Consider the following 26799-nt stretch of genomic DNA (forward strand, 5'->3'; position numbering starts at 1 on the left):
TATGCTCCTGGAGATCATATCTATGTGCCTTCTGGTGTGTATCAATACTGCAGTTTTACCCTTTAGCTAAAGTGATGATATTTGTGGATGTGACTGAAGTTATGAGTGTAGAGTATCATATTTGGTTAATGCAGATGCTGAGATTTGCCTATGGGAGTCCCAGGAGCATTTGTAAATAAGAGAGGGAAACTGCATTGGACTGAGGGAGAAGCTGAATTCACAAGAATTCATAATGGCAGCTGTAGAAGTCCCCTCCAGTTCCCTCAAACTTGGATGGTTTCCAGTTGTCTCTAGCTGAGGCAATGTTTTCATAAGCTTGCCCTCAAGCTAACTACAGGCAGTGGTGTGACCTTAGGTAAGGTGCCTCCCTTTGCAGACGTTGATTCTGGTACATAACTCAGCCGTTAGCAGCATGTACTCTTAGCTGGGAGGACGAGGACTGGGTTATAGGATTGGAGGAACTGGGTGGTGACAACTTCCAGTGCAGTTACTATAAAACAGACAGTTACCAAACCACAGGCAGTGCAGTTAGAATAAGTAAGATGTCTGGGGGGGGGGGGAGGGGTGTGAACGGAAATTTGAGGAAGCCCTAGAAGAGTAAGTTCATGGGAGCAGTATTGCATGCTATTTTGATCAAGTGATTCATGGATTCAGGTGACATGTCCTGGAGTGCCATTTTTGTGAGGGCTGGTATGTAACTTAAAGAACTGAGCTGAGAGCTCCCGGCCTTTGTTTTGTGTTATCTAGAGAAGAAGAAACTGGGGAAAGAATGAGGAGTTAGGAAATGCCAGACAGAGACCGAGCAGGAAAGTCTGGGAGGTTATGAGTGAGCTAGCTGAGCTAACTGAGGGAAGTCTTTTAGTAGACAAATACTTTCCATCTCCATGCTACTGTTTTCATCCTTGATTAGAGCTGAATCCATTCACTTCCCACCAGGAAGCAGTGTGGTGTGATGTGGGAAGGTGTGAGAGTTTGTGCTGCAGTTTCTCCTCGCCCAATCAGGATTTTTTTTTCTACAATTCATTACTAATATGACCTTAGGCCATGCATATAACAAACCCAAGTCTCCATTTACTCATCTTCAGAATGGATGTGACAATGCTTTGCAGGAGTATCATTAATAACTTAAAACAAAGATTGTAACCATCAAAGTTAGAGGATCAGGGTCTGGTCTCCCAATCCAGAAAAAGCTACCAGACTACTGAGTGGCAAACTCCTAATCAGCCTTTTAAAGGAAGAATTTTGTATCATTTTTGAATAAAAGACAAATCAAGGAAGATGATTAGGTCACAGACTGAAATAAAGTGTGAGAAATGAATATGTATGTAAGTATGCATGCCTGCATACATGCATGTTTTAGCCGTCAACACATAGAGTAGCAGCAGTTGGTATTTGGACATCACAGCTTCATTGACATGGGGGTGAGGTGTTAGATACCCATCTGCCAAAACATTTTTTAGAATTTAATTAAAGAATCAGGTTGAAGCCCTTGACATCACAAATCAATAGATGATAGGCCTGATTGGGTTATGGGAATCCTTGTGTGGCACATACCTTCATATTTGCTGTGGTCAGTTATGTCACTTGATTTATAAAACATCTTGGCCAGTTCTCCAGAAGACACAGGAATCAGATGCCAGAGACAGAGATTTTTGTCACATGCACACACAGAGACACATGCATGCATGAATGCATGCATGCTGGCATACACACATGTGTGCATATACACAAAACCCCTGACTTTGCTGTATTTGACAGGGCCTTTGGTTAGTCTGAGTATATCCAAATGACTCTGTGTCTGTCTTTGCCTCTCCCTTTCCTACCCCGCTATCCATCCAAAGACTCAATGAGAGTCAATACTTGGCTTTATCACCACCTGAATTAACTCTTCCCATAATTTTGTAATGTTTATCCCACATGACATGGTAAGTGAGAGGCAAACCTAAGTAGAAAGTTTCTAATTATGAAGAAAAATGCAACAGAAGAACCAGTCTTTTACACATAGAAGTGGTGTGATAGATTATTATCATTAAAATCTCATTAGCAAGTGATTATTGTAAATGTTAGGCTGTAAACTAGAAAAGAAAACCTGTTCTTATCCCCAGGTATACCCAGCACAGGTATGGTACTTTCATACAGATTTCACTTGCAGAATCAGAAGTCAACTGAGTCACCTTACTGTCTGTCATGTCCCTATCCTCACCTCTAACTCATCCTTGTCATTAGTGTCATCAGTGTGATGACAATGAGCAGACAAAAAAGGGTCAAGAAAGAGAGGCATCTCTTAAGTTTGGGTTGAAGACATTAGCAAGGTCATTGTGTAAGACCCTCAGAATGAGGAGTCTTCCAGTTTCGGTCGATACCCCAAGAACTCAATGTCCAGTCCAGTTGCTGAAACACTCAAGAGGGCAAGAGGCTTTAATGAACAGGAAACGTTTGCGCAAACGGACTCCTCCAGCAGGCAGGCTAGGGAGAAGCCCCCTCCCCTGGGCCCAGGTGTTTTTAAAGGCAAACCCACAAGCTTAGGGAGGGGGTGGGACCCTCTATCCATTGAGTACGTGACTCTTGGAGGCCAGATGGTCTGCTATTAGGGTCAACAGACCTTAGGGCCTCACGGTGTGCTAATTAATTTTCTCTGGCCAAACCGGAATTGCAGCTATCTCTTTGTTTCCTAAGGACTCTATTCACCACCTGCTGACTCACAGGAAAGGAGGGGCAGAAAGGAGGGGCAGTGTGAATTCTTGTTATCTCAGGGCCTTGTGAGAGGAAGTTAGCAAATTCCAAGGAACAGATATTGGTTAGCTTTCCAGGTCAGACCGTCCTTCATTTTCTTTAGTTTTTGGCCCTTCAATTGTACATCTTGAATTCTTGTTTGTAGGTTGAAGATGAGTCTTGGTAAGTTGAGTTTGGAATGGTTTATGGATATTAGTAAAAAAAAAAAAAAAAAAAAAGAATCATGCACTTATTGTGGATTGAGCCAGGCAGTGGTGGCACACACCTTTAATCCCAGCAGTCAGGAGGCAGAGGCAGAAGCAGAGGCAGATGGATCTCTGAGTTTGAGACCAGCCTGGTCTACAGGGCAAGTTCCAGGACAGGCTGAAAAGCTACCCAGAGAAATGCTGTCTCAAAAAACAAACAAACAAACAAACAAACAGAAAACAATTATGGATAGAGATCTCCACATATTTCATTCTCTTTGGTCATTGTTACTTTGAAACATGGACTTATGTAGCCCAGGTTGGCCTTGAACTTACTTTGTAACCAAAGATGGCTTCAAAATTATCTTCCTACTCCAAGTCTTAAATGCACCACCATAGCTGGTCTTATGCTTACATTGATTTATAAACAGACTTTGGATATGGTGTGTGCTCCAATAGTTTGCATTTGATTAAAATAGCAGAAATAATATGAAAGAATGGTATAATACTAATAATAATGCACACTGTTTACTAAATGCTTTGTATTTTCCAGTTCACATTTCCTAGTATTTTAATTGTCTAACTCTTTAAATTTTCATAATGCCCCCATCGGTGCACCTGGGTCCCCTCATGGACTAGGTACATCAGAAAGCCTAGGGACTTAACTCAAGATCACACAAGCTGATGTTATTTTCATTTGTAGGTATGGTAGCATATTATCATGGACCTCTGTGTATTATGTTACTGTTATAGGAAGATCTGGGAATCCTGGATTTAGGCTTGAGGGATTTGAGGGTAGTTTTGGAAGAAGTGAACTATAAAGACAGACCTGGCTGGGATAAATAATTGATCAAAGGAAGGGGGCTGAAAAGAACAGCAAGATTTTTTCAAGGCTGCAGGAGCTCAGTTTTGGGGAGTAAGGGATGTGGGAAAAAGCCCAACCAAAGGCTACCGGGTGAGTGTCAGCATGAGAGCAGGGATAACACACATAAGAAACAGGCCCTTGGGCAAATGGTAGATAAGGAGAACTCTCCACAGAGCAGCTAAGGTATATGATCCTGCAGCTGTGGAAGCTTAGAGCTTTCTCGACACTTGCTTTGTCCCTGTTGTCTGTTCATCTTTTTTTTTTTTTTTTTTTTTTTTTTTTTTTTTTAGGACAATGTGGATCAGCATAAGCAGAGAAAGCTAGATCAGAAAACAGAAAATGAGGGTTAAAATCTGTAGTTAACCAACTACTTGTTTCCTAAATATGAATAGAATTTAGGAGATCTGAAATGGTCTTCTCTCTGACTTTACTGAGCTGTAATTGACACAGATAACAGGTATGTGTTTATAGGACATAGTGTGCTGTCTTCACGTGTATATATCTTGTGGAATGATTATTATAGAACCAAGCTGACCCACGTGTGTGTGTGTGTGTGTGTGTGTGTGTGTGTGTGTGTGTGTGTTTGTGTCCTCACAAAGGTATCCTTTTATTGTGAGTATGGCCAGAACATCTGAGATCTGTTCTCTTAGCAAGCTTCAATATATGCAACACTATCAATCTTCATACTCCTGTGCCCTGCCTTCTGAGACACGCAAGTTTCTGCTTCTTTTCTCTTGTGTCCCGACCTTTCTTTGTAAGTCTCCATCTCTCACTCTTATCCTGCCCAGTATTGTGCTGTCGGAGCTCTGCGTGTTGCTATGGGATGCTTCCATCTCATTCCTCTCCTCTCCACCATATTATTTTCATAGCATCAGTTGCCATCTGTATTCTGATGCTGTCCGCATTATCCAGAGTTCTGACCTTTCATCTAAGCTCCAGGCTCATATATTCAATTAATCCTCTCTATTTGCATATCTCATGAGTACCTCAAATTGAACATTTCTCACACACAGTCCACATTCTTGTCACCTGCCACCACCTCTTCCTCCTCTTCCTGTTTTTGTAATGATGCCATTGTTCTCATGTTTTCCTGACCCAGCATCTTGTGTTTCAGCCTTCAGTCTGCTCTCTTATGAACAAGGATTTTTGTGTGTTGTTTGTCTATTTGTTTTTGTTTGTTTTTTTTTTTCTGGGCACATGTCACATTTGGGGCTTTCCAGCATCTTACAAATACTTCACATGTATTAGTCCTACCCTCCTCCAACCTATATCAAGGCAAATTTTCTGTTTCCTTTGCTGTGCAGATGGCTGCAGCAGACCAGGCTTGCCTAACGGGGGCTTTCCTGGTGAAGTTTGAGACTGACATCTTTGGTGTAAGAATTGGGACCATATAGGGCATGTATCTTGCCAATATGGCTGCTTTAGGAGTGTCTAGCTCTTGGGGACCAACGGAGTTTTGCAATAGGATTGCTTGCACAAAGGCAGCATTTGCACTGAGGTTATAGCAGTTGCAGTGAAGCCAGATCTTGACATTCTGCAGGTGTCAGCAGCAGTGAGCATCCTCCTTCAGAACAGTTTTACTGTGTGGTTTGAGGTGTGGGTGTGGGAGGAGGTGGGGCCCCCTTTCCTGTGAGTTTATGCCAGACTTTGTTCCTTCAGCCTTTAGTGATCTCTGAGGGGTTATTATTTTTAAGAAAACAGATTTTATTAAACTAGCTGAAGTCAATTCTGTTGTTTGCAGTAAAAATCTTGAACACTTTGAGATTATTGATTCTGGTGTGGAAGGAAATATTAGCTGTATTTTGAGCTCTGTAACAGGTTCAGGGGAGGATGGGATGAGCAAGAAATAGGAACCAGCAGAGTTGAGGGACTGTAGGACCTACCCTTTTAGGGTTTGCATAATTTGCATTCCTAACAGTGGTTATGTATATAGAGTATGGAGTTATTCCAAAGTGTTTTAAGTTGGCAAGACATAACAGGGGGGAGAAAATGAACACTTCGGCAGGAAATAATAGACTAAAGCACAAGCTAGTGGAGTATTCCTGAGCAAGTAATCCACACCTTCACTTCATTCCAGTTCCAGGAACTTAAGTTGGGAGGCAGAATTAGTGCAGTGTTATGTGAGGTAATGTGGGAGAAGGCTAGCTATCAGTAGCTGAGTATTAAAGTTTAGCTTTGTGTCTGTAGCAATTGTGTGTGTGTGTGTGTGACTAGAGTAGGCTTCCACTTTATAGAATTCCCACTTACTGAGAATCTGACTCTGAGCCAGGCACTGTAGTGCATGGAGTGTGTGCCTTTAACTCCAGCACCTGCAAGTATAAACCAGGTGAACCACCAGTTCAAGAGAAGTCTGGGATACAGAGTGGAAATTTGTCTAAAAAAAAAAAAAAAAAAGATAAATAAATAAAATAAAATAAACTCTTAACAAGATGGCGTGCAAATGCCTTCCCCCTAATGAATCCTTTATAAATTTGTTTATCTGGATGTAACGAACTCTGTTTCTAAAATATTATTTATTTTATTGAAGATCATATTTGGTATTAATGTGTGAGTCCTGGGGGGGTGACGGAATAGTAAAGTACTTTTTTTAATGAAATTAATACATTGTTCTGGCTTAAAATTCAAATAGTAATGGGACAATGGGAAGAATCACTTCTTTGGAGATGGAGATATTGCTCAGTGGTAGAATGCCAGCCTAGAATGTACAATGTCTTTAGTTTAGTCCCTCACACGGGGAAAGAAAGAAAGGAAGGAAGGAAGGAAAAGGAAGAAAGAAAGAAAGGAAAGAGAGTAACTCTGCCTTATACATTCCTACTTCATATCCCATTCACCAGCAGCAACCATTTCAGCCCTTTGGCTTTGTTTCTTCTGTTTTGAAGTAGGATCTTTCTCTCAAGCCATGACTGGCATAGAGCTTGATATATAGACCAACTTGAGCAATTGTTTTAGGTCTACTTCTCAAGTGCTGGAATGTGGAGTGTGTACCACTTTGCCTGGCCATGCTCAGCCTTTTATAATGATAATACACTTTTAGTTTCCCAGTTTTAACTATGCTGTTATCTATCTTCCGTTTCCTGCAAATGAAGCTGAAAAAGTAACTTCTCAATCCTCTCCTTTTTTTTTTTTACCATTTTGAAAGTTCCCACATCTCACTAGTATAGATAATTTCAATATCCAAGTGCAGTCATCTCACAATTGCTTGCTAAATAAATGGGCACTTAGTGTTTTATACTACTTACTGAACGAGCAAGCAAAACTCAGTTAACAGGAAAAAAAAAAAACATAACTAGAGTGAAAAATGACAGGCATGACATCACCACAGATCCCAAGAGTATTAAAAGCCTAATGAATACATTTGTGTCCAATAATTTTAAAGCCTTAATGAAACTTTAAAAAAAATAATTAATTTAATTTTATTTTATGTACATTGGCATGAGGTTGTCAGAACTCCTGGAACTGGAGTTACAGATAGTTGTGAGCTATCATGTGGGTGCGGAGAATTGAACCAAGGTTCTCCAGAAAAGCAGCCAGTGCTCTTAACCACTGAGCCATCTCTCCAACCCAAGAGAGATTTTTAAAAAGCCATAACCAAAACCAAACCAAACAATGAAAGTCACTTACCCTTTTTACATATATGAACAATAAACAAGTAGTAGTTGAAAGTAAAACACAATTGTACCTCCAAGACATTATGTATCTAGCCATAAATATAACTAAATATGTACAATATTCATATAAAGAAAACCACAAAATGGAGAAAAAAATGGAGGCATAGCTCATGTTCATGGAGAGGAAGATTTACTATTGTCCATAAATCACTTCCCAACTTGATCTATAAATGTAATACAAAATTGACTTAATGGATACTCAAAAATTGATTTTAGATTGTATATGGAAAAGTTAAAAAGTTCTTGGAACCTTGAAGGATAAGACGTTTGGAAGACTGGTTCTACCCACATTTGAGACTAAAAGTCAGCCTGGAAACCATGACAGGCTGACAGTGGTGCAATAATATACACATGGGAGGCCGGGGAGAGTTAAGAGTGCTTACTGCTCTTGCAGAGGACCCAGGCTGGGTTCTCAGCACCCACATAGGACAGCTCACATCCACTGGTAACTCCGGTTCCAGGGTGTCCTATACCCTCTTCTGTTTTCTGTGCATTTGAGGTATACATGAACACATACAGGCCCACACACATACATATAAAGAATAAAAACAACTACAATCAGTGTATCAGAGCACAAAGCCTAAAAGTAGACCCACATAAGCATGCTTAACTGAATGATTTTTAACAAAGGAGAAAAAGTAATATAATGACACCCCCTTTCCCATTTTTAGTAAAAATAGATTTTTTTTCTCACTTAATATATTCTGATTATAGTTTCCCCTCCCTTCACTTTTCCCAATCCCTCCCCACCTCCTCACCTATATGGATCTATTTCTTTTCTGTCTCTCATTAGAAAATAAGCAGGCTTCAAAGGGACAATAATATATAATTTAATATAGTATAAACCAACACACTAGAATTGGACAAAACAAACAAAAGGAAAAGAGCCCAAGAGAAGGCACAAGAATCAGAGACCCATTCATTCATACTCTCAGGTATCCCATAAAAGCACTCAAGTGAAGCCATACTATGTACCTAGAGGACCTGGTGCAGACTCATTCAGGCCCCGCACGCGTGCTGTTTCTTATGAGCTTTGATCGTGATGATTTAGAGGGCCTTGCTTTCTTGGTGTCCTCCACCCCTTCTGGATCTTACACTCTTCTGTGGGCTTCTCTGAGCCCTGCGGGGGAGGGATTTGATGGAGATATTCATTTTAGGGATGATTGATTCCCATCTGCTGCAGAAGGAAACTTGGCCAGTGATGGCAAAAGGTGCTCTTTTTACCAAATGGTTCCAGGCAACTGGTCACCAACACAGGCGGTAGGAAGATGAGTCAGTGGGTAAAACCCTGAGTTTAGTCTTAGGAACCCATGAGCAGAGGGAGAGAACTGATTGTGGCAAGCTGTTTGCTGACTTCCATGTGGACACTGTAGCATGTGGGGAAGCTCTCTCTCTATCTTCCCATCCTGCTCTCCCACTCTCACTCTAAACAAACACACAAACAAACAAATAAATAAGTAATGTAAAACCTTTTAAAGACATCAGTGTAGATGACACCCCAGACAAACTGTGCATACAGTGAGGGCTTTAAATGGAACTCCAAAGAACACACTCTGAAAGAATTGACAATTTCATTGAAATTAAAAGTGTTTGCTACACAAAGACTCTTGCAACAGGATGAATGGGAAACACCTGCCACGGACATATCTGATGAATTATTCATATTAGAAAATATATTTTTAAAAAATCATTTCAATTGTGAGAACATTAAGACATCTATTATAAAGTGGACCAAATATCTTAACAAAGGGAGTAGATAAATGTCTCAGACAACTAAGTGAAAAGATGCTTTGTCCCATGTGCCATCAGCTGAAAGCATTAAGCAGAAGCAAGGATGCTCACCCTCCACATAATCCAGAGCTCTGACAGCACCAAATACTAGCAAGAACATGGACCACTGGGAACACTAGCTCACTGCTAATGGAAATGCAGGGTGGTACAGAGTTGTAGGTTCTTGTAAAGTCACTTCTGCTTTGATGACACACCACAGCATCACACTTCTTGGTAATACACAGGAGAACTGAAACCTGTGTCTGGATATTTACAGCAGTATTATTGATAATTGCCTAAACTTAGAAGTAATCAAAAAGCTATTCAGTAGGAAAATGGATTTTAAAAGGCTGGTTTATGTTACATTTGTTTACACTGCATTTGTTTAATGCTGTAAGGATGTGTGTTTAATTATGTAAAGATGTGTTGCATTTGTTTCACCTAAGGTCCTGATTGCTCTCATAAAGAGCTGAACAGCCAACAGCTAGGCAGAGAAAGGATAGGCAGAGCTGGCAGGCAGAGAAAATAAACAGGAGGAGAAATCTAAATAAAGGAGGAACAAAGAGAATGAGGGAGAAAGAAAGGGAGATGCCCAGGGCCAGCCAGCCAGGCAGCTGCCACTAGCCAGATGTGAGAAGCAGTGAAAGATTACAGAAGGAAAGAAGTTTTTTTTTTTTTTAAAAAAAAAAAAGGCCCGGAGGCAAAAGGTAGATAAAGAGAAACAGGTGAGTTTAAGTAAAAAGAGGTAGCCAGAAACAAGCCTAAGCTAGGCTGAGCATTCATAACTAACAAATCTCTGTCATGATTTGGGAGCTGCTTGGTGGCCTTAAAGAAAAAGCCTGCTACAGGTTTAAACAGACAACAGAATATTATCCAGTGTGAAAAATAAATTATGTTTCAGCTGTAAAACAAAACAAAAAACTCACAAAGGAAACTAGATATCTACTAAAGGAGAGATACCAATCTGAAAAAGCTGAGTAGTGTTTGATTTTACATATACAACTTCTGACAAAGGCAAAAGAACATGAAGATGGTAAAAATGGCGGGGGGGTCACCAGTGGTTAAGAGTAGGTAAACATTATACAGAGACTGGTATATGTGTAAGGTCAGTGAAATCAGCCTATACTGGTGTATGCCTATCATACACACTTTGCCTATATATATACACATGTTTGACTTCAGGACCAAAGCCTGATATGAACTGTATGTAGACTTTGTGTCAGCATCTCAGTCCCAGCAAACGTTCCAGTCAGGAGTGCTTGTAATATTAGACACTGTGTGCATGAGGTAGAAGGGGACACATGGCTTGTCTGTACCTTCAGCTCCATTGCTGTGACCCTAAAATTGCTTTTAAAATAAAATCTATTTTTAAAAATATAAAACCCAGGACAAAAGAATGCACCTTTATTGTCTCCTTGTTCACCCAACTAGACCATATTTTATTTGCTTGGAAGGACAGGAGACTGTCCCCAGGGCATCGTTCTGCTGGGCGGGGACTCTTCTGTTGAGCTGAATCTCTGGCCCTAGACAGTATCTCCATTTCCCTGACTGTCTCCTCCCTCTTGTGGGAATACATACTAGGTAGTCATTTTTTTATGCTAGCACAAGTCCATATTTCTTATTTTTCTTCTTTCTATCCCATTGTCTTCCACTTACACTTTTACAAAGTGTTCTTCAGCTGCATTCTTTACCACTCCATTAACTTTAAAAGGTTTTGTGATACTGCATTCACAAAGTGTGTCTAAAATGTTTTCTTTTTATTTTGTTCATCCTGTCATTGTCACATTTGCCACCACTGCTTTATTGTTGCAATATCTGTTTAAATCTCTTGTTGATGGCCTGTTTTTCTTTAACCCTTAGGTTTGTTTCTTCTTTTAAGCAGCTTTTCTGTTTCCCCTTACTGTCATAAAATTTCCATTGCTGTAATAAAATTCCCATTGCAGTAAGGAAAGTCTCCCTTGAAATCAACTCAGGGAACAAAGGGTTAATTTGGGCTCACAGTTTGAAGTCACAGTCTAGTACTCATGTCAGGAAAGACAATGACAGGAGAGGTAGCTGTTTGCACTGTATCCACATTCAAGCATTTTCTGTTTCATATAGACCAGGATCCCAACCTAGAGGATGGCACCATCCAGAGTGGTCAGGTCTTCCCTCCTCAGCTAACTTAATCAAAATCATCTCCCACAGTCATGCCCAGAGGTCTCTATCCCTGTGGTTCTAGGTCTCAAGTTGAAAATTGAATTTAACCACCAGAGCATCAGAGTACTCTCTGGTCTTATATGTTTTACTCATTCATTAAATACATTCATTTTAGCAGTCAGAGTCAGAACACAAGGAATATGGATAGTTTTTCAGATGGTAATGCAGGGAAGAGTACAGAATTGCTATACAGTGATGGCTTGGTGATAGGGTCCTGCTTGAGGATAAATCTGTGGATGTATGTGGGTGAGCCCTGCAATGAGAGATAAAAGGGGTCCTACATTGCCTGGATGATTATGTGATCACAGGGCTTGGTTAGATATTCTTTACCTGCCCTCATGGCTTCTGGAATTTGTTTCTGTTAGAACTGTTCTCATAACTTCTTACTGTATGTTTTTAATAACACTTCCACTTCCATGAATTTAAATAGCTGTACACCTAGACCCTTCCCATTTGCTTTTATATTCTCACATTTGATCCATCACTGTATTTACGTCATCATTGATGATGCATTGAATTAGAAAAAATGCTCATGCCAACAGCTTCAAACTTGGGGCAGGAGTCTGAGTAATGAAGGAGATTTTTATTTTTATATGTATTTTTGCTTGCCCACTGAGATCAGCAAATCTTTTTTTTTAATTATTTGTTTTTAGTTGGGTTGTAGTTTTTAGTCGTGCACTCTCATATAGCATAGACATTATAGTCAAACTTTTTGTGTACACCAGTGTGACCTTAAGTTCTCATTCTTGCTTTACCCTCTTTGCACGGTGAGAACGGCTGTTAGTGATTAGAAATCAAATGCTACCTTAAGTCTGTTTGCTACATTTTTTTTTTTTTTTTTTTAGCCTCTTGGTTATTTCTTTCTTTGAGTCACTGTAACTTTAGGGTGAAATCAACAGGAAGTGTCTACAAGAATTACTTTTTCAGTAGCTATGAAAGGAAGAGTATCTCAACTGATTTAGCTGGATCCTACCAGCCATGGACCCGGGGGACCTGGGAGTCTTTGTGGTACCTTGGGGCAGAGGATGGTGGTACTTTAAAACTGCTTCATGTGCCAGATGGAGGCCAACACATGCTTGTTGGGTACCCAGGGACCAGAAGTAAAGTAGTGTTTGACCAGGGTGACTTCATGGTTTATCCACATAAAAAGAAGACTGGGGGACTGGGCATCCTCTGAGGATTTGAACCTGAACAAATGACATCCCCTTGGAAAGTAGGTATTTCCTTTACTGTGACTTCAGCTCTGTCCCCTGGAGTCTCTTGATTGGACTCATTTCTCTTGAGCTTCACTCTGTCTTAAAGGATTTCCTGCTAGCCTTTTTTAGGAGACTGACATTTTCTGCAGTTCCTCTTTCAGGGTCCCTGAAGTACCTGCTAAGGCAGTAGCCCAGCAGCTTAGTGACTTAAACCCTCATAAAGCATTGTCAGTTTCTAAGTAAAAGCCTTTCCTCCCATGGTGCAAGACTTGCCATATCTGCCTCTGAGCTCTCTGGTTTAGTCCAGACAAGCAGCCAGTGATTTTCCTCTAGCTTGCAAGATCTCAAACCTTCACTTCCACATTCCCTTCTGCTCTTCCTCCTCTGTCTTTTCAAAACACCTGTTCATCTTCTTTTTCCAGTTTCAAACATGAGCCATCACCTCCCATCCCGGGTTAAACTGCTATTCTTATAAAATACCACTTCCTCTGAACCCTGACTATCATTTTTTTGTATTCATAGCTGACTTTGACTGAGTGATTACTCGTACATCATTCTGTTACAAGTTCTGATTCAGTGGCATGGCATTGCAACAGTAGTTATTTAACAGTTCTCATCACCTCTCCTCCACTTTACACTCGAGGATGTGGACACTTTAGGAGGTTGTCACTTACCAGATGTAACACAGCTAGCAAATGGCAGAGCCAGGATCTGAGCCTGTGTCTGTCTAGCTATATGGCTGCCAGCCATGGGCAGCAAATGAACACAGTTGGAAATCCTTTAAGAATTCGGAACTCTTGATACGAGGAAGGTGTGTCTGTCCTGCACAGCTGACATCAGGTGCAGGAAATGCAGAGCCGGCTCCCTTTGTTTCAGGAGGTCTACTGCAGAGGAATCTTCCTAAGACTCACTTACACATACAATTTCCCTTTTGTTCTTCCTTACCACAATTTGCCGCCGCCTTCTAGATCATTCTCATCAGCATGGAACCAGTCTAATTTCTCCCATGGCAGACAAGCAAACAAGCAAGCAAGCAAGCTCCATTTCCCACCCTGCCTCACTCTTCTATCACATTTTCTTGGCTCTTTTACAGCAAGAGTTGGGTTTGCCTTCCATCCTCCCATCCCTGTCCTTCTAATTGTCACCACTAACCTCACATGGCTAATTCCATGGCAGATCTGTAGTCCTCACCTTACCCAGCATTACAACAAAACAAAAGAGACATGGTTGGTTCTTTGTTTACACAAATGTATTCTCATTTGCTACCTCCTTCAGCAGCCACTTCCTGAAAGGTCTGCTAGGTCTATGACTGGCAGTGGCCAGAGTTAGCTTTGACTTGTTTCTCTCTTTGCATGTCTTCTGATAAATTCACCCATTCTGAGTGCACCCAGGTCTGTGACATACTAGGAGAAGCACAGGCTAAAATATGACTCCATCCCAATGGGACATAATGGGACACATCTTGATGATCTGTCTGGTAACACTAACTTGAAGATAGCTGATGCCAAAGCCTAGGATCCACCAAGGGCACCATTACACCCGAGTCTCTCAGTCTGAAAAAGCCATGTAGTCTGAGTAAGATTAAGTCCTTTGCCCACTTCAAGGCTGGCAGCAATAAAGCCAAACTCGAGTCTGCCACACTGGCATGCAGGCAACTGTTTAATGCCAGTGCCTCTTGGGAGGCTTCATCCGTGAACTGTGGCCTGGCTCTAAAGGCTTTTCCTTTCTGATTGCCACCAGTTCCCACTCCAGTAAGCAGAATTCTGGGCTAGTTTTTGTGCCCTGTTGCCTAAGGGTGGAGTCCATTTCCCCCATCCTTCTGCCTCAGCCAGATCCAAGGAGGAGAGCTAGAGGAAATCAGCAGTCTGGCTAAGGAAATTGAGTCTCTCAGTCTAGCCTGGGGCAGTGCTTCCCTGTGATGGCTTGGAACTGAGTTTAAAGCCCAAGGTCTGGACTTAACTCCTTGTCCCTCTGAGCTCCACACTTCATGGACTTGAAAGAGTACCACCATGAACAAATCTTTTCTTCCTTTCTTTTCAATGTGCCTTATTATCAAATGAGATCTAGACACAATAGTCTCTCAAATGACTTCTTTGGGTATAAGAAGGGTAGTTTGGATTGTGAACAGTTGATCAAAGTTTGTGTACCTGTGACAAGACTGTTTCTAATGGGTCCTTATTTAGCTGGCATCTTGTTCTGCTATCTTTCAACTGGGCTTCTTAGTCAAACCAAATGCACCCTTAATACAGCCCAGAACATGGAGATGCCTAGAACTGAGTTTTTAGTTAGAGAACCCTAGCCAACTCACTCAAAAAATGTTTAGTGAATACTTGTTGTATCCCTATTTTAGGAGCTAGGACTGTAGAAATGAACAATAGAGTCCTTGCCCATGAGCCACTTTCATTTCAGCACAGAATGTGAACTAAAACACACACAAACAAAAAATACTAGATTGCTAAGTAGACAAGTAGAGAAGAAACGAAAACAGTATGTGGTAACAGAGAGGAACAGGGCTAGGTCCTGTTTCATAAAATGTACCCAGGGAGGGTTAAGCAGAAATCTACAGAGGCTGGATTTCAGCTATGCAGACACCCTGTGAAGACAGATAAGTGGTTTTGGCAAGGAAAAAAACATGGCAATTATAATATTATTATTAAAATTTCCAGTGAGTTAGATATAGGTATTAAGGAATGGGTGCCTTTGAATCATATATACATACATACATACATACATACATACATATATATATATAATCTTTTTAAATTTAAAGGTGTTATTTCACATTCTTCAAATAACAAGAAGGCAGTTAGCAAAAGAAAGAGAAAAGAATTGGATTTAGAAGACTTGAGGTTGGGCCATCTATTCATCCTATATAAGCTGTGTAGCATCAGGTAAGTCATTCCACTTTGATTACCAAATTTAACCTACAAATGCTGCATAGCTGATGCCTTTCAGGTGTGCCATACTGGCCACCTCCATGTGGCGGCAAGAATCCTCCTGATTTACAGGTAAGTCAGTCGTGCCTATATGCCTCTTTTCCCCTTTCCATCTTCTAGGCTCCCTGTGCATGGCATAGCACTGTCAAATTACAACTGCACCTACTGCTGACCATGAGGCTACCTATCAGACTTGCATGCATTTCCTTCGCTTATAACCCACCTTCTAAAGCCACCTCACTTGTTTTTTTTTGTTTGTTTTTTTTTTTTAATATGGTGCTTGCCATTGAACCCAGAGCTTCCTGCATAGTAATCACATGTTCTACTACTCAGTTTCATCCAACAAATACTTTAAAACTTTTCAAGTAGACTTATCACGTAATGCATACTGTATGCAAATAAGGTAAATAGCCTTCAGAGAAATCGGTGTCTTAATTCTTCATATCAAATGTGATTAAATGCAAGTGTGTTTCTATTGAAGAGGGGTATGGGAAGATGAAGGTTTCACACACACCAGCAGGAAGCATGCTGACAGGATTAGCAGGCCACACATACTAAGGCAAAGGAGGTTTCCTTCCTCGATTCTGTCAAAAAGACTGGTACACATTGGTACAGAGTTATCGCTGTGGCTATTTTGGGTGTATTTCTTATGTTGGTAAGGATGCTGATGGTAGTTTTGGGCATTGCATATGAACAACACCCACATAAGCAGAGCCATTCCACCCCTTCCTCATCTGCCCACTCTTTGCCAGGAACAATAATAAGGCCACATTAATTGTACTCTTTGTAACTCAGTGACATTGGCTGCACTGGTTGGGACCCTCAAGGTCTTTGGCTAGTTGTTTCCCTTTACCTGGTTCTCACCCAAGTAACTAACCATTAGTAATGTCAAACATATTTCTTACACATCTTCATCAGCTATGGAAGCACACTGCTTATTCATATCTTTTGACCACTTTTCACCTAGATTGTCGAAAATTTTCTTACAGATGTGGTTCCATGTAATCTGAAAACAAGGCATTTGTTAATTATGGACATTCAAGAACATATGAAGTCTTTTTGTATTATAAGTGATTCTGATTTTACGCTGACTTACATCTACTTATGATCTGATTTTCTTAATTTTTGCATCTTTATAACAGTATTTATAGGTAGTAAGCAGTGTTTCTTGGTGACTATTTTAACTTACTTTTCATATTGTTGTCCTTACATTGTTATGCAGATTTTAGATTCATCCTTAGAAGTTCTCTTTAAAGTTTTACATGTAGTTAGGTTATGAATTAACAGGGTTGATATCTTCATTTTACTGAATGTTTCCATTCAAAATATCACATGCATCCTAAATCAATAGCAAGATAAACTAATGAACAGGGGCAAGATTCCTTAAATAGGCCAACTCATATATTGGAAAGCAATTTTTGGCAGAAGCAAATGAAGAAGACATAGTCTTTTTGATAAGATTATGGGAAAATTCATACCATGTGAACAATAGGATCTTCACAACATTTCATACCATGTACAAAAGAATCCAAAATAGTTCATAGATATAAAGGTTAATAGATGACATTTAAAATATCTAGAGAAGAATACAGGAGAAAAAAATTTGATCTTGAATTTTGAAAAGATGGAACACCAAAATGTGGTTCATTAGGGAATAAACTGGCAAGTTGTATTTCATGTATATGTGTGTCAAATTTTCACATTGTATGTCTGAAATATACACAGTGTGTCACATGTCATTTGTCTCTATAAATCTTCCCTAGAGGGGATAGGAACAGGAATGCAGAACCACCTTCTAAGAGTTCCTGAGGCATCACATGTTCTTTGAAGGTGTCCTTTCCCAACACTAGTGACCTTCTTGCCTAGGGATTTGTTTTTCACATTTCACCAGTTCAGTCTTGCTGCACAGTGGCCATCTTGGATATTTTCTGTTGAGCACTCGCCTTGAAAATCCTGAATAAAGACTTGCATACAACGCTGTAATCTTTATAGTTGAGGTTTTATTGCAGGCTGATCTCGAGGCTGTGAGATGGAGCGTGAGTATAAAGAGATACTGTTGTTGACCGGCCTGGATGAAATCAACGAGGAGGAACTGCAACGGTTCAAGTTCTTTGTCCTGGATGAATTTAAGATCTCAAGGAGCAAACTGGACAAAGCTACAAACAGGACAGAGTTAGCTGACCAACTGATTCAGAGTGCAGGCCCAGTGTCTGCAGTGACAAAGACCATTTGTATTTTCCGGAAGTTGAGCTACATGCATGCTGCAAACCGTCTTCAGGAACAAAAGAATAAAGGTATGTGGAAGTGCCCCTCCTTCCATAACATGAGAGAGATAAAGCCCTATGAGTGTCGCAGGGAATCAATTTGCCGAATCACCAGTCCCTTTGCCTCCCTGCCTGGGAGTCACTAAAAAGTGTGTTACAAATTCCTCAGCCATTTCTCATCCCAGCAGTTAGGGCTGCCACCCATTGTCTTCAATCTACTTGCAGAAACTGTGGACACAGGATAGCAGTGATAATATTCAAGAGCAGAAAGAAATTTTCTCCATCTCTCTCAGCCCCACTGAACCTGTTTTCTCTCCACCTACCCGGTCTCACAGCTTCTTAATGAAATAACCAGTCAGAGACTCAATACACATTTATAATTGTTTGGCCGACGGCTTAGGCTTCTTACTGGCTAGCTCTCTCTTAATTATTAACCCATTACTATTAATCTGTGTATCTCCACATGGCTGCGGCTTACCTAGGTGATGCCCTGTAGTTTTTCTTTTTTTTTTTTCTTTTTCTTTTTCTTTCTTTTTTTTTTTTTTTTGAACTTATTCTTCAACTTAAATTTTGGAGTCAAAGTGTTTTTTTTTTTTTAATTTATTATTTTACATGTTGATCCCAGTTCCCTCTCCCTCCCTCCCCTCCAGCCCTCCCTCCCTCCTTCCCTCCCTTTTACCCTCTCTGCCCTCTCACATGCACTCTAAACACCCTCCCCTCCCAACCCCCCACCACAATACCATATGTAGGGGAATGCCATCCAGTTGGGGTCATGTAGATCTGACAGGTCCTGTGAAGTAGGGACTAGGGCTTCTCTCCTATCTCTAGAATAAGGCAGTTATCCCTCCATGGGGGATATGTTTGCAAAGTCCTTCTGTGAACCAGGGACACATCCTGGCTCCACTGTCTGAGGTCTCTTAGACTGCTCAGACCTTCTGGCTGAGACCCATATTCGGGGGGTCCGAGTTTTTCTTTTTTAATTGTTGTTTCCTTTTAGGCTACAGCTATCCTACTCAGAAACTGCCTCTTCCATTCCCTCAGGCACCAACTCTTTCAAAGATACTAAGAAAACATATTTAAGTCTCTGTCCCACTAAAAAACTCAAGACTCAAAGGTTGAGGTAGAATTCTACTTCCCAGAGAGGCTGAGTAGAGAGCAGCATCTAGCTGGTTCTCACCCCTCCTTATAAACTTTCTCCACCTGGCTCCTTTCTACTACTTCCTGACAGCTAGTTGCTTAACCAGCCTCCTGACTGCAGGGGAATTTTATTTAATCAAACATATCTTTGCATCATTAAACAAATGTTCCAGCGCACAAACAAAAATAACACACCTTAAAATAATGTTCTACAACATTCAAGGTTCCATTACACAGTACTTATTAAGGCTTGCTTTCACACTTTGCTGAAGTCCTGACAATAAGATCACAAAGCAAGCCTTGCGCAGACAAACCAGAGGATTTTCTAACTTTTCCACAGACTGTCCACTTCTGTACTGAGCCATCCCACCATGGTCCTGGTTACTCCTTCTTTAGGAAGCCTGTTAAAATTGTGTACAGATGTAAGTCTTTATGTAATTTTGAGGAATTTAAAACAAGGCCTGATTATGCCAAATACATTTTCAAAGGGTGGCTGAAATTAGAAGGAATATGTAGTTCTTCCATTTGGCCACACAGTGGCAGTAAGAACACATAATTGCTCCAACTAGCGACTTTGTTTAGTACTATCAAGCCAAATGAATAAATTTGATATTTTTTACTGCTTTAATCCCCACCCCCATCAATTCATGTTCCTGATTTTTTTCTGACTAAAATTATATAAACCGTCTTATCCATTTCCCCCTCCATTTTACTGTTTCTAATGATGGTGGATTTATAGCGGTTTGATTGGCTCAAAATGCTGCTAACCGACTGGCAGCTCTGCTTGCTGGCCTGGAGGTCAGTTTAGTTGTTGCACAGTGTCAAAGCTCTATGTACAGCATCAAGAGCTCTTTAAGCCCTCTTGAAGTTCAGCACAGCAGTGTCAGTGATGACTCTGGTGATCTGGGTAATGTCGATTTCTGGGTTGTTTCCTAGAAGTCTCACCTAGAATTCATATTCATCATATCTAGTCATGACCCTGTCCCATAAAAAATGGAGATATCTGAACAAGTTTTAAAATGTCATTAAAGAACCACAACAGGGTTCTGAGTTTTAGATAGGGCTTGAACAAGAAAGCTGGTGAAAAAAAATCTGAGGACACATAGGTGTAAAAAAGCCAAGAAAAGCTAACCAAATTCTTTAGATATAGCCATTAGTTAGATAGATGAAAAGTGTGTGCCAAATTATGAAAGAAAATGAGAAGTATCTAGTGGGAAGATGACACTCTGCCAAATGCCTCCATGGTAACATGAATGACATTAATGAAAGATCAGTGGCATAGAATGGTGGGTTTTATTCCTCTGGGACCCCGTGACCCTCCTTTCTCCTTTCCTATACTGTCCAATGGACTGGAAGTTTTTATGTGCATGTTTCTCAAAAATAAAAAAAAAGTTTCATAGAACTAACCATTGGGAGATCGGTTTAACTTCTTGTGAACATTTCTAATCACGTTGATATTAGTCATATGCCAACATCATTTATAAAGTTCATGCTACGTAACAGCTAAATGGACTTAAAATATGACAAAAACTCTACTAATGTTTTAAGTCAGTTTATGGTTTTGGCCGAATAATTCACAGCTGTTCCGGGCTGTTGTGACCCACAGACCCTCAGACCCTGGGTTAGATATGTTCCTGACTCTTGTGACTCAAAAACCCTGGGTTAGACATGTCCTGGGCTCTTGTGACACACAGACCCTGAGTTAGACATGCCTACAAGAGCAAAGGTCTCTGTAAACATCCCTGACCAAGACTCAAGGACTTGACGTCAGGGACCATAAAGAGGGGTCCATTTCATCTTGCCTCACATTCAGAGAGTTCAAAACTGTCTTTACACTTACAAGACTAAGTTTGGCTGCTGCAGGATGTTTCAGCTTTGGTAGCAGATGTCTTTATCTAAATAACAATGGACTTGGGCTCAAGTCTGTTTACTCTTGACCTTGAAGGCTGGATGGCAGGTGTGGGTACCGAATATTTGGAGGATTAAGGGAAGTAAATCTGTTTGTCCCTTATACATGACAATAGAAGTCTCTGCCCTACTTTTGCTTGGGTACTTAAGAATGTTAAAGAATAAATTAAGGGTGTTCAGTATGGACTGAATTGCCCTCTCTCCTGACATCTATCCTGTTATTTCCATCTTTTCCTTTAATGTCTTTAGCTAGCTTTTCTCAATCCACACACCCCGCAAACACAGCTTCCCACAGTGACAGAGTCCCCACTTAATATGTGATTCTTTAATGTCCATCTTTTTTTCTGATTCAGGTGGTGTTGCCAGGAGCAGTTGTGCCTCACTGTTAAGAAAAACTCTAAACCATTTTAAATGCCATATTCTGTAGGTCTTTGAAAGGTTTGAAGAATGCCTATTCATCTCAAATACATCTCTATATATCTAGAAATTCTAACTAAATTAACTAAGTTTTGACTTTATAATAGGTAGAACCTAACTAAAGTTTTGACCATTGTAGATAACTATCTAAAATCTGTACTAAATTATACATTACATTTTTAAATGAGCTACATAAACACAATTCCTAAACAAGAGGAAAAATATACATATCACAAAGTTGACCTTAAATTTGTATCAATAAATGAAAATCCATTCCAAAGCAAAGTATACATTTCTATACCATAATTCCCTTTTTACCTTTAAAAAGGTTGGTTGTGGTCATTAACCATTTATAACCAACCCCATTTAAATGAAAACAAACATTAATAAACAATATTTAGGAATTTGGGCATAGTTCTTTCCAAACTGCTTCCTGTTGGTAGGGGGCTCTGTCATGGGGATCCTAAGAAGATGCAGAAATCCTGGCTGTAGTGGTCTGTAAGGTTGACATGTCCCAGCTATTTTGAATGTTGAATCTCACCTGGGACGCTGCTTCAGGGGGTCTTGCTGGCTCAAACCATGTTAGTCTGGAAGGAATCCACAGCTTTTTATTTTCTGTGGAAACAAAAATAGAAATCCTTTTTCCCAGTAACCTGTCCTTCCTTAGACTTAAATTTTGAAGTCAAAGCATTTTTAAAATATATAAATTGAATTAATCCAGCAGCATTTCTTTTAACAGTTGTTATTTCCTCAGCAGTCAAACAATATAAAGATAATATAATACCGTACATTCTATTTTTTGTACTTTTATTTATTTATTTATTTATTTTTTGCATAGTGCTTTGAGGCCTGACATGGCCTTTGTTCTTTTTTTTTCTTTTTCTTTTTTTTTTCTTTAATTTTATATAACAAAGTCCAATTAAATGAAAACAAACATTTATACACAATATTTGGGAATTTGGGCGTCGTTCTTTCCAAACTACTTCCTGCTGGTAAGGGGCGCTGTCTTGGGGGATTCGATGAAGATTCAGATATCCTGGCTGTAGTCTGTAGGGCTGTTTTGTCCAGCTGTTTGGAATGTAGGATCAGCTTGTACTCTGTTTTAGGCGGTCTGGCGTGATCAAACCACATTAGTCTGGAAGGAGTCCACATCTTTTCATTTTCTGTGGAAACAAAAATAGAAATCCTTTTCCCCAGTAACTTGTTCTTCAACTTAAATTTTGGAGTCAAAGCGTTTTTTTCTTTTTTTTTTTTTTTAAATTTATTATTTTACACGTCGATCCCAGTTCCCTCTCCCTCCCTCTCTCCCTCCCTCCCTCCCCCCATTCCTCCCTCCCTCCTTCCCTCCCTTTTACCCTCTCTGCCCTCTCACATGCACTCTAAACACCCTCCCCTCCCAACCCCCCACCACAATACCATTTGTAGGGGAATGCCATCCAGTTGGGATCATGTAGATCTGACAAGTCCTGTGAAGTAGAGACTAGGGTTTCTCTCCTATCTCTAGAATAAGGCAGTTATCCCTCCATGGGGCATATGTTTGCAAAGTCCTTTTGTGCACCAGGGATACATCCTGGCTCCACTGTCTGAGGTCTCTTAGACTGCTCGGACCTTCTGGCAGAGACCCATATTCAGGGGGGTCCGAGTCAGTCCCCTGTTGGCTTCCCAGCTATCAGTCTAGTGGGCCTTAGCTCCTCCTTGTTCAGGTAAGCTGTCTCTATGTACTTCTACCGCATGGTCTTGTCCTCTCCATCTGCTTCTGGGTTCTAGTTCGACTCAGTGTTTATGTATGGGTGTTTGCTCCTATTTTCAACAGGCATTAGTTGAGGACTCCATGGAGAAGTTATTTGTTGATCTCACTCTCCGGGAAGGGCATTTATGATAGCCTTTCTACGGGAGCTGAGATTGTTAGTTGGGAGCAGTCTTGTAGTTCCCTCGACCTTTCTTTGTGTTCAACTTTATCTTCAAACCAATATTGGCTCCCTCTTTTATGTTCTCTCTCTCTGTCTCTGTCTCTCTCTCTCTTTCCTATTTTCCATTCCTAACCAGGCTCAATCCTCCTGGTCGCACATGCCTTCCTCTCCTCCCTCTCATTTTCTCCTACTTCTCTCTCCATTAGCTGTCCTCCCCCACTTTACCTGAGGTCTGGGGGACTTGTCCCTTCCCAGTTCTGTGAGGGACTTTATATGAATCTCTTAGAATACAACTTGTATCCTAGTTCCTCTGGTGATGTGAATTATAGGCTGGTGATCATTTGATCTAGTTCTAAAATCCATATATGAGTGAGTACATACTGTGTTTCTCTTTTTGTGACTGGGTTACCTCATTCAGGATGGTTTCTTCAAGTGCCATCCACTTGAGACAGGGTTTTTCTGTGTAACTTTGGCTGCCTTGGAATTTACTCCATACATGAGGTTTACTTTGAAATTACAGATATCTGCTTGCCTCTGCTTCCTGAGTGCTGGAATTAAAGGCGTGTGCCACCATACCCAGCTACTCTCTTTTTATTATTGTTTTTTAAACCACTGTATCCTGTTTCTTTTTCTCTTCCAAGCCTATGTATATTTTGAAACACACTGTAAACCTTTAGAGGTTTTTCTTAATCTGAATCTATTTTTACTGTAAATCTTTATCTTTTTGTGGCCACAAGTCTTTTATCTGGTAAACAACATTTCTAAAATGAAATCCACAGCTGTTTTAGCCATGGTCTATCCAAGATGGTGGGGGTGGGTTGTGGGGTAAATTTACCACCAGAACTGAGAGCTGTGCTCACTGCCTTGATCTATGCTATCATCCAGCAGCATGCTGCTGACTTGGAGATATGGTCACTGCCATTGCCAGCTCTTGTACAAACCATTAAGTTGTTAGTTGAGCTCTTTAAAAGCCTTGTGGCTTTTTGCCACTATGCTGAGGTAGGAAACCTTCCTTAAAGGAGCCACTCAAGTCTCTGTCTCTAGCAAAACAGAGCCCAACTGAGAAAAATGATGCTACCAAGAAGCCTTGCTTGTCTTTGTTCTTTTCTTTCTAAAATAATTTCTTAAGCTTTTGTTAAGCTTTATGTAGAAGTTCTTATTAGCCATGTTGAAGGCACCATTTTGTTAGGAGCAGATTTCCTGCTGGCCTGGTCCATCTGCTGCACCAGCCCCAAATAACACACAGAGATTGTATTAGATATAAAGCTGTTAGCCTGTTACTAGCATTTCTTATTGGCTAGCTCTGTCTTAAATATTAACCCATTTCTATCAATCTAAGTATTTCCACGTGGTCTTATCTTACCGGAGAGAGGGGCCAGTGTTCTTCTCTTTCGGTCCTACATTTTGAATCACCTCCCTACTACTTCCTCTCTCCTCCTTGTCTCCTATTCCCAACAGTGCTTTATTCCAATATAAGAAACATATTTACAGAATGACCTCCCCATCAATTTTACATACTATATTCTGTAGGTCTTTGAAAGGTTTGAAGAATATTTATCCATCTCAAATATATTCCTGTATATCTAGAAATCCTAACTAACATAACTATAAGTTTTGTCTACTATAGGTAACTATCTATAATCTGTACCAAATTATACATTATATTTTAAAATGAGCTATATAAACACAATACCTAAATAAGAAGAGAAATATACATATCACAAAATTGACCTTAAACTTGTATTGATAAATGAAAATCCATTCCAAAACAAAGTATTCATTTCTATACCACAATCCCCTTTTTATCTTTAAAAAGATAGTGATTATGAGCATTAACTGTTTATAACAAACCCCATTTAAATGTAAACAAATATTTATAGACACTATTTGGGAATTTGGGTGTCATTCTTTCTAAACTGCTTCCTGCTGGTAAGGGGCGCTGTCTTGGGTATCCTAAGAAGATGCAGAAATCCTTGTCCCAGCTGTTTTGAATGTTGGATCACCTGGGACACTGTTTTAGGGGGTCTTGTTTAATCAAACCATGTTAGTCTGGAAGGAATCCATAGCTTTTTATTTTCTGTGGAAACAAAAATAGAAATTCTTTTACCCACTAGTAACCTATCCTTAGACTTAAATTTGGAAGTTAAAGAATTTTTGAAATATATAAATTGGATTAATTTAGCAGCATTTCTTTTAACAGTTTTTGCTATTTCCTCAGCAGTCAAACAATACAAAGGCAACACAGCAGCATACAGTATCCAGACTCTCTGTGTACTTTCCATCTTTACATGTACATGGCTTTTTTTTTTTTTTTTTTTTTTTTTTTTCATTTATTGAGACAGGGTTTCTCTGTGTAACTTTTGTCTGTCTTGGAACTTACTCTGTATATCAGGTTCACTTTGAAGTCACAGATATTTGCTTGCCTCTTCCTCCTGAATGCTGGAATTAGTGGCATGTGCCACCACACCCAGCTTCCTTCTTTCTTTCTTTCTCTCTCTCTTTCTTCCTTCCTTCCTTCCTTCCTTCCTTCCTTCCTTCCTTCCTTCCTCCTTCCTTAAACCACTTTACCCTGTTTCCTTTTCTCTCCCAAGCCTAAGTATATTTTAGACACACTATAAACCTTTAGAGGTTTTTTTTTTTTATTTTATTTTAATCTGTCTTTACCATAAATCTTTATCTTTTTCTGGCCACGAGTCTCTTATCTGCTAAATAACAACATTGCTAAAATGAAAGCCTTGGCTGTTTTAGCTGCTGTCTATCCAAGATGACAGGGGTACATTTACCACCAGCTTTGAGAGCTTTGCTCACTGCCTTGGTCTATGCTGCCATTAAGCAGCTTGCTGCTGGCTTGGAGATGTCATCATTGCCACTGCCAGTTGTCCTTCCTACACACCATTCAGTTGTTAGCAGGGTTTGCCACTTATGCTGAGTCAGGTAATCTCCCTTAAAGGATCTGCGCAAATCTCTGCTTGTCTCTAGCAAAACAGAACCCAACCAAGAAAAATGCTGCTACCAAGAAGACTTATTTGTCTCTGTTATTTTGTTTTTAAAAGCATTTCTTATGCTTTTGTTAAGTTTTAAGTGGAAGTTCTTAGTACCCACGTTGCATGCACCATTTTGTTAGAGCAGTTTGCCGTAATCTAAGATAACAGTACCCCCCTCCCCTACTGTTGGCTTTTAGGGATAATATTCATCTATATAGGTTAGTTTTAGATACTTAGGGTTGGGTAAGGAAGGTGATGCTCAGACTCAGGTATCTCTTTTATAGGGTATGGTTTGGAAAGATATGGTTTAGATGGAATATAGGTAGATTAGCTTATCGTCTTGTGTATTATCTTAGTAATTATTAGTTATATACAACTTACATTCTTATAGATTCTTATGTGTGGTAACCTATGTAAAATTAAGTTTGTATTCCTTTCTTAGATAGTTTGTTTATTATATTTTGTCATATTGTGTAAAATCTTTCTGTTTGTAATGTTTTTGCACACAATATCATTATCATATTCTATATATATATATATATATACCTTTACTTATGTCTGAGACATTTTGTATATTGATATAATTTAGGATACTTTTGTCATGCTACACTATACATGTCTACCTCT

General features: G+C 39.9%; 1 protein-coding gene across 1 annotated transcript in view; it reads left to right on the plus strand.

Annotated features, from left to right (window-relative positions):
- The window catches only part of Aim2 (absent in melanoma 2), a 50997-nt gene that overhangs the window by 14597 nt on the left and 9601 nt on the right, over nucleotides 1–26799 (plus strand). Inside the window, exon 2 of the mRNA XM_051186340.1 lies at nucleotides 15387–17846. Coding sequence (XP_051042297.1) covers nucleotides 17582–17846 — 265 coding nt within the window. The 5' untranslated portion in view covers nucleotides 15387–17581. The remainder of the gene's footprint in view (nucleotides 1–15386; nucleotides 17847–26799) is intronic.

The sequence above is a fragment of the Phodopus roborovskii genome, unplaced genomic scaffold, assembly GCF_943737965.1.
Source record: "Phodopus roborovskii unplaced genomic scaffold, PHOROB, whole genome shotgun sequence".
NCBI classification, from domain to species: Eukaryota; Metazoa; Chordata; class Mammalia; order Rodentia; family Cricetidae; genus Phodopus; species Phodopus roborovskii.